Source organism: Austrofundulus limnaeus, unplaced genomic scaffold (assembly GCF_001266775.1).
Source record: "Austrofundulus limnaeus strain Quisiro unplaced genomic scaffold, Austrofundulus_limnaeus-1.0 Scaffold47, whole genome shotgun sequence".
Taxonomy (NCBI): Eukaryota; Metazoa; Chordata; class Actinopteri; order Cyprinodontiformes; family Rivulidae; genus Austrofundulus; species Austrofundulus limnaeus.
Genome location: NW_013952449.1, coordinates 2,130,783 through 2,138,708, shown reverse-complemented (window position 1 = coordinate 2,138,708; position 7,926 = coordinate 2,130,783). Strand labels below are relative to the sequence as shown.

At 37.9% G+C, this 7,926-nt stretch overlaps 1 protein-coding gene and 1 long non-coding RNA gene across 2 annotated transcripts; one reads left to right on the top strand and one right to left on the bottom strand.

Moving 5' to 3' along the window:
- Positions 1-239: 239 nt before the first annotated feature.
- Positions 240-920, top strand: LOC106517279 (uncharacterized). Its single transcript, XR_001310185.1, has 4 exons — positions 240-392; positions 466-650; positions 730-801; positions 881-920. It is a non-coding gene; the product is annotated as an uncharacterized LOC106517279 (long non-coding RNA).
- A 1,700-nt stretch (positions 921-2,620) lies between these two features.
- On the bottom strand, positions 2,621-6,956 carry rpl36 (ribosomal protein L36). Its single transcript, XM_014008069.1, has 4 exons — positions 6,884-6,956; positions 4,069-4,163; positions 3,842-3,976; positions 2,621-2,743 (listed from the first exon to the last, which is right to left on the bottom strand). The coding sequence occupies exons 2-4, from the start codon at positions 4,159-4,161 to the stop codon at positions 2,654-2,656; spliced, it is 318 nt and encodes a 105-aa protein (XP_013863523.1). The 5' UTR covers positions 4,162-4,163; positions 6,884-6,956; the 3' UTR covers positions 2,621-2,653.
- Between the last annotated feature and the right edge of the window lie 970 nt (positions 6,957-7,926).

The window sequence follows — 7,926 nt, the reverse complement described above, 5'->3', positions numbered from 1 at the left end:
GTTTTTGCTGCTTTAATCCCTGAGCCTCTGTGTGCCTCTTTGTGAAGTCTAATGACAAAGAAGAGGACGAGGAGGAGAATGAGGAAGTTTTACTCAATCAGCTTCTTGACCAAGAACATTTGTATATAGTGAACTTTTTTTTTTTTGTAAAGGACAACCACAATTTTTGGCAACCAGATTTTGTGAACAGGTTTTCTGGACAGCTTGAAAAAAAATCTTTATGTCTAACCCTTATGTAATTTATAATGCTTTTTTATTGGCATTTAGATCAAATATGGAGAGAAAATGGGAGGAGATCTTTAACCTTCTTTCTGAAGGTTCCTACCCATCAAAATTYACAAGGGGGCAAAGGCAAAGTCTCAGGAAGTTTGCCTCAAAATTTAGCATTCATGGTAAGGTTTTTATATTTTAAACAGACACAATGTTTTCTATAATGATATAATAATGTAAATTCTTTCAATAAAGCTGGGAACCTGTTCTTTGGAGCCTTGCTTCACAGGAGGGCCATAAAATGAAGAGAGGAGATATGGAACCTTTTCAAGGAACTTCATGCTTCACCAATGGGAGGACACACTGGAATTGTGAAAACTCTCAACTCCATGTGTTCCAGATTTTATTGGCCTGGCATGACAGCAGACATAGAAAAATGGGTATGTTGTCACATTCTTAGCAACATATTTAAGCTGAAATGTCTTTTATCTCATAAAACCGAAAAACTAACATTTTCAGGTGTCTGAACGTGACAAGTGCCAAAGGGTTGGACCACCACTGAGAATAGAGAAGACACTGGATTGCATCAAGGTAAATGTCCACTGTAAATCCCATAGTTTATTACTCCTAAACTATTTCTGTCCATGAACATTTAATCTATCACCAACAGGTGTCATGTGTGTGGGAATTGGTCGGAATCGACCTGACAGGCCCACTTCCCAGACATCTTCTGGCTTCCAGTACCTATTGACAGCCACTGACTTCTCCAAGTGGGTGGAAGCTTTCCCTCTGGAAACAAGTCTGCAGAGGAAGTAGCCAAAAACTTGTGCTCCATGATTTTATCGGCACGGTTGTCCTGAATGCATCCTTTCAGACCAAGGACGAGTTTGTATATTATGGATGGTACTTGGAAACCATTGCAGCTGTTACTTCATTTTAAGTTGTGTCAATATTCGAACACATTTCATCTCCTGAAGGTTAGCCAGTGTTAACATCTAACTTTCATCTCCTGAAGGTTAGCCAGTGTTAACATCTAACTTTCATCTCCTGAAGGTTAGCCAGTGTTCACATATCTGACATCCAGAATAAAATGCCTGCAGCTTGTTGGAACATCAGTGACTTTTTAAATCATGTCTTCTGACTGAAACATTTAGTTATCTGAGTGATCAACCTGTCATAAACTGATATATTTCTAACACTTATAGTGACTGAAGATACCATAGATCAGTGTTTCCCAAAGTTGGGGTCGGGACCCAAAGTGGGGTCCCAAAACTTCAAGGTGGGGTCCTGAAAATATTTTCTGAATTAATTACATTTTTGCCTTAGTTGTTATAAATAAAAGGAGTGAGGTTAGTGTATTTAAAATGGATAAATGTGGTATAAAAATATTACTATGCCCATGTTTAGTTGACCTGATACAAATGTTTATCATCCAAAAACAGTTGGGGGCACAGGTCTCTGCTACTATTTTGTGGGTCAAAAGCTGAAAAGTTTGGGAACCACTGCTCTTTGGTTCCCAAAGTTGGGCTTGGGACCCAATTATGGGTCATGAAGCGCCTTGGATAATCTCCAGAAATCAATTTAAAGGGTAATAAAATAATTGCTGATGTAATATTTTTCCTATAGTTATTACAAAAACACAAAATAAGTATAAATAAGTATATGTGTGTACAAGCTGTTTAGATTGTCAAAAAGCCTGTGTTTTTAGGGTTATTAACGGAGTTCGTGTACTCAGACCAGTAATATTTGGGGTCACAGGTTTTTACCATGGATATTTTGTGGGTCAGAAGATAAAAAGTTTGGGAACCACTGCCATAGATCCTTCCTCATCCAGCTCTACAATGAACCATATATAAACGTATACTTAATGTACCCCATACTGTTGTGTATTTTTATGCACTACGGTAACAGTTTCCAATACTAAAGATATTTTTTTGTTTTAGCAATATTTTTATATTCATTTCTGGTTGATGCAACAGCTGCTGCTGTTGTAAACCTGCAATTTCCTGCAAAGAATCAAAGTATTTAAAAGCTGTGATAGTATTCGGTACTGATACTGTTGGAACTCATGTTCATGTTTTTAAATTTAACTGGTGACCTCAACATACCATTAAAAGCAGCAAAAAACAAGCTGCTTCCTACATTTTCAACTTCCCAGACTGTTCTGAACAGAACATATCACTTTCCTATGAAGACACTGGTACGGATTAGACAGCTTTATAGTAGCAGTTAGTAAATAAAAACAACAATAAACATAAATTTGTTTTTCAGAATGAGGCAATGATTGACCAACGTATTTTTGTCACCTGCTCTCTATTTGTCCGAAACATCTGTACTTGACTCTTCAGTATGAACATGTGTACGGCTACAGTTTACATGTGGAGTAGAAAGAAACTGAATGACTGCTGGGTTTAGAAGTTGAACAAATATTTATTGTGAAACTTTATTCTTTCTTGGCAGCAGCCTTTCTCATGGCAGCCAGGACGTTGCTCAGCTCTTCTCTCTTCCTCTTGGCCCGAATGTGAGTGCCAATCTGAGAAAACAAGACATTCATGTCAGAGACAAGTCAGTCACTTTAGGAGACAAGTCAGTCGCATTAGGAGACAAGTCAATCCCTTTAGAGACAAGTCAGTCACTTTAGAAGACTAGTCAGTCACTTTAGAGACTAGTCAGTCACTTTAGAGAATAGTCAGTCACTTTAGAGAATAGTCAGTCACTTTAGAGAATAGTCAGTCACTTTAGAGAATAGTCAGTCACTTTAGAGAATAGTCAGTCACTTTAGAAGACTAGTCAGTCACTTTAGAAGACTAGTCAGTCACTTTAGAGACTAGTCAGTCACTTTAGAGACTAGTCAGTCACTTTAGAAGACAAGTCAGTCACTTTAGAGACAAGTCAGTCACTTTAAAAGACAAGTCAGTCACTTTAGAAGACAAGTCAGTCACTTTAGAAGACAAGTCAGTCACTTTAGAGACAGGTCACTCACTTTAAGACAAGTCAGTCACTTTAGAGATAAGTCAGTCACTTTAGAGACAAGTCAATCACTTTAGAAGACAAGTCAGTCACTTAAGAGACAAGTCAGTCAATTTAGACACAAGTCATTGACTTTAGAAACAAGTCATTAGAGAGATAGTTCAAGAACATGTGCTTATTGTTGAAACAGCTATAAACTCTAACAGTCCTACACTTCTTTCCTTTTCTCTGCCTGGTAAACAGATCAGTCTGAGGGCAACTCTCCTACCTAAAGTTGTCTCTCTAAGTCCAAACCATATTCCAGGACTTAACAGGGCCCTGAGTCCAGGACAACTGTAACTCTCTTCTGTGAGGATCTGACTGGATGTTTGGCTCTTTAAGTGTTTTGTGATTCAGAACCAACAACATAACTTCCTACTCTTATGTTGTGTCAGAAGTTAAATGTCAGTTTCTTCTCTCGTCACCCTGGACTGAGACAGGAGGCAGGGGAGGTGCAGCTACGCTATGAGGCAGAAAATTAACCTTTACCAAGTCATTGGCTTCTGATATGGAAAATAAATTAGATCAAACTCTCAGGCTAAGTTCAACACATGAGCCTGCTGCTACTGATTAGGTTTTAACCACAAAGGGTAGGAGGAGGGGCCTAAGATGGGTCACTCACCCTCTTCTTGATGAACTTCAGGGCTCTCTTGTCCTTGGACACTTTGAGCAGCTCCATGGCTCGCCTCTCGTATGGAGCAAAACCGCACACTTCACGGATCATGTCGCGGACAAACTTGCTGTGTTTGGTCAGCCGCTGGACGGACACACACAACATAGGTTTTAATACAGATCACACAATTTAAACAGTCTCCACAAACACCTTGCTTCCTACCACAGGGCACTCACCCCTCGTCGACGGCTGTGTTTGGGAGCCGTCACGTTTTTGGTGACTGGATGACCTTTGTTAAGGCCGACTGCCATAGGATAGCGGATAGCCATGTCTGAGGGAAAAGTGAAGACATCAGTTGTTTTTATTTATTGTTCAAGATTTACAGGTTCGAGTAAAAAAATAAAATTGAAAAAACACAAGTGGGCATTATTAGCTGTGGGATTCCCATATTTGTATAAAATTAAAAAATGATTTAAGAAATTATGAAAAATGTTGGTCTAATTTCAAGATTTACAGTGCAAACGATATCAGTGACTACTACATGAGCACATAAAGAGCCTGATTTAACCATTCAGACTCATTTACATCTGCAGACCGACAGGTTGACGAGGTGATGGTTAGATTGGACGATGGTGTGTGATAACAATTACTCCAGCAGCACCTGGGACATCTCTACAGGACCTTAAAGCTACAGAAAGTGCAACATGCTAATATTAACTCAGGTTTTCAGATTTGTTCTTCAGCTTTAGCGCAAAAAAAAAAAATGCTCGTCTCCATTCTGGGAGTCAGCCATACTGTGAGTGTAGGAGGGTTTGAGAAACGCCCTTAACTGTCAGCACAAACACAACAAAAGTTTGAAAACTATTACCAAGCTGTCAGTTGCTTGAATCAGTCTGATCATTTTTTATAAACTTTATCAAAGACCGCACAAAATCCTGAAGAAAGAAAGACGATGTTGGAGAAGTGGGGCGTTTGTAGCTAGTCGTCCTTGGCCCAAGTTCAAAGATTTTCTATTTTAATCCATTTTGAGGTAAATATGGCAGCAGCATCTTCATCACTTGGCACAATTCACACACTGTCATCGATGAGCTTTGTTTACAAAGATGTCCACATGGTTTTTAAATTGTTTTCATTTCCTGGCTTTATAAGGGTGTATTCAGACCAGGAAAGTCCTTTGGTCCAATTGTTTGGTCCGGACCAAAAATTGACTTTTTTTTCATTTGGTGCAGTTTGCATTCACATTGTGCTTTTTTGCAAACRAACTATAACTTGTAAACAAAGCCATGAGGCTGACGATCATTGCTCCCATTGGACAAAAAAAGGACGGGGGCGGGACTGAGCCACAGATCCAGAAGAAAACAAGGAAATCCTGCATGCTGCGGTTCTGATGCGCACATTTTTTCTGATAGTACAACTGCAATAGCCTTTAAAATGTCAGAAGCAGCTAATTTAATGGTGGTTTCGTGATGATATTCTAATTTTGGAGCGACGTCAGTAAATGTGTCCCACGACCCAAAGGAGACGAGGTGCTCTGCGTGTTCTGACCCACTACATGCCGGCAGCAGAGCTGCTAACAGGAGACGATGAAACAGGTATGTTTTCAGTTTATTTAGCTCCGCAACGGTGGCCTGTGAAGTCCAAAAAGGTACATGTTTAATGCAGTTGGTTCGGTTAAGAGTCCGGTCTGTATTCACACCAGAAGCAAACTGAAGCGAACCGCACCAGAGTTCGTTTGGAAACGAACCGAGACCACCTCAAAAAGAAGGTCTCGGTCCGGTTGTTTGATCCGCACCAAAGTTCACATTATTCACACCTGCACAAAAGGTCCAGACCAACGCTGGAAACAAACTCTGGTTCGTTTAAAGCGGAGCAAATTATCAGGTCTGAATACGACCTGAGACACATCCAGTTGATTTGATGTTGCAGTTTGCTGAGATGAGTATTGTAACATGATTTTATACCTTCCTTCTTTGCAACGTTTGCATTTGTTTCATACAACAAACAGAATGTGAATCTTTTCCTAAAATTTCGTGGCGATGTATTGAACACTAAAGAGGTTATGAGCAAAAATAGATAAGGTGAAATGATCAGAAATTGGCTCAGCTGTGAACTGCAGCAAGAAAACAGGAGCCCATTTCACCTAAACATCCATAACTTCCTTCATACTTCAGAGAATTATGTGATTTTTGGTGTTATTTTGTTGGGTTTTTAATGTTCTTTTCAAATCCACTGTCAGATTTGATATAATTGGTGTGGGATACAAGAATTAATCCCCATCCCTAATGTATTCAACTCAATATTAACTTAATCTATGATTATCTAACTTGATTATCACAAAACATAAAAATCAAGGGCAAAAAACAGCACTAGTGAAAATCTGTGGTTACACCAATTATGACAGGAAACAGATTTTTAATCACTTATGACTAGTTTACCTAATATTGTCTCAAAATGAATTATTAGTGAATTTAAGTTCTGCTACTGTAAACTAAATTAAACAGACTTCATTCTAAATGAACGGTCTTATTGTAGACAATACAAACTATTACTGAACACAGGTGTTTGAAACACCTTGCATTTTGTATTTACGGTACACCCAATCTGTATAGAGTTATCTTCGTAAAGGTTTAAGACTAACATGTTTTAAGTGCTCATAATGGTTGCATGATGAAGAGATCCGGGTATGGAGATGAAACGTGATCTAGTTTTCCGTGTAAACACCGCTTTTTTCATTGATTAATAAGTAGGGATTACTATACACTACAAACTACACGACAACATGAAACCTTACAAACACTGCATGTTTAACACCGTGCTTATTCAGTGCCATTTAATCAATAATTTATCTTAAAAAGCTGCTTTATCTGTTGTCGGAATCGAAACACTCTCGGCTACAAACTCATTTTCTTGCCGTTTTTGACACAATACGAACTACAGACGTCTATTAAAGTAAGTTAAATCATTTCAAAATTAAAAACATATTAGAAGTAGACGGATGTCAAAGATTTGAAATAGATTTCAACTAAATATTAAGCGATTCAGAAAGCCTACCTGCTGTCTTTAATGGCGGCCAAACCGGAAGGACTGTTGATCGAACGGGGCGGGGTTTGAAAGGTTTAACCCGGAAATGAATGGTAAAGAACAAGGAAACAGTGCTCGGCACTAGGCAAGGATTTTTTGCAGCCATCTTGAGAAGACCTTTATGTATCACTGTGCACTGTTTACATGTAGAAGACGTGCATAGTTCCTTTCTTTTAGGTGCTGTACATCGTGTTATTAATCTAAAAATTCTCAGATTTTTTTCTTCACAAAGAAATGTTTTAATGTGGGAATCTTGGGGTGGGACACAAAAAACAAAAGCCAATGTTTTTATCATCTAGACTATTTGATAAATATAGCAGAAAGAGATAAGGAATCACATTGTTATGCATAGGTCTACTTACGTTTATTTTAATATTATATTATATATATTATTTTTACAGTTGATAAGAAAAACATAATTACTCATGCTTGTCGTCTTATAACCTCCTGTGACCCTGCACCCTAATGTTGAGGACATTTCGCATATATCAGGGTGTTGTACTGGCAGCAGTGAAAATATTTAAATCTAGGTGTAAATACGGCATTTAAACACAATTCTACACCCGTCTTAAATCCAGAAGTCAGAACCAGGTTAAAATCTCATGCAGAACTTGTCATATAAAACATGAAATCTTCTCTCATGTTCAGTTAATTGTGTTATAGACTGATAAAGTTCAGTTTTAATTTTTAAAATAAAAAAACATTGTGAAGCAACCTTTCAAAATAAGAGTTTATTTTCTGCTAAAAAAAAATACATAGCCTCTGTAGTGTAACATATAACATCACATTTAGGCATTTAAGAATTTAGGGCAGTTTATAATGATTACTATATCTGAAGCCACGGATTTTTGTTAATAGCTGATTAAAAAGCAGCATCATTCATGTTAAAATAATATCCTGTAATAAAAGGCAGCCCAGTAAACTCACCAGTGATGTCAAATGTGTGTAAATTATAAGAGTAAGTCTATTTTGTTAATGAATTGTTATTCTAAACATGAAGTTTTTTAAAATCA

Excerpts from the sequence above, each read along its gene's own strand:
- rpl36 (XM_014008069.1), bottom strand. The coding sequence starts at position 4,161 with ATGGCTATCCGCTATCCTATGGCAGTCGGCCTTAACAAAGGTCATCCA. Across the intron at positions 3,977-4,068 it reads AACACAGCCGTCGACGAGGG|CGGCTGACCAAACACAGCAA; the intron begins GTGAGTGCCCTG and ends GTGTCCGTCCAG. Across the intron at positions 2,744-3,841 it reads TGAAGTTCATCAAGAAGAGG|ATTGGCACTCACATTCGGGC; the intron begins GTGAGTGACCCA and ends TTGTTTTCTCAG.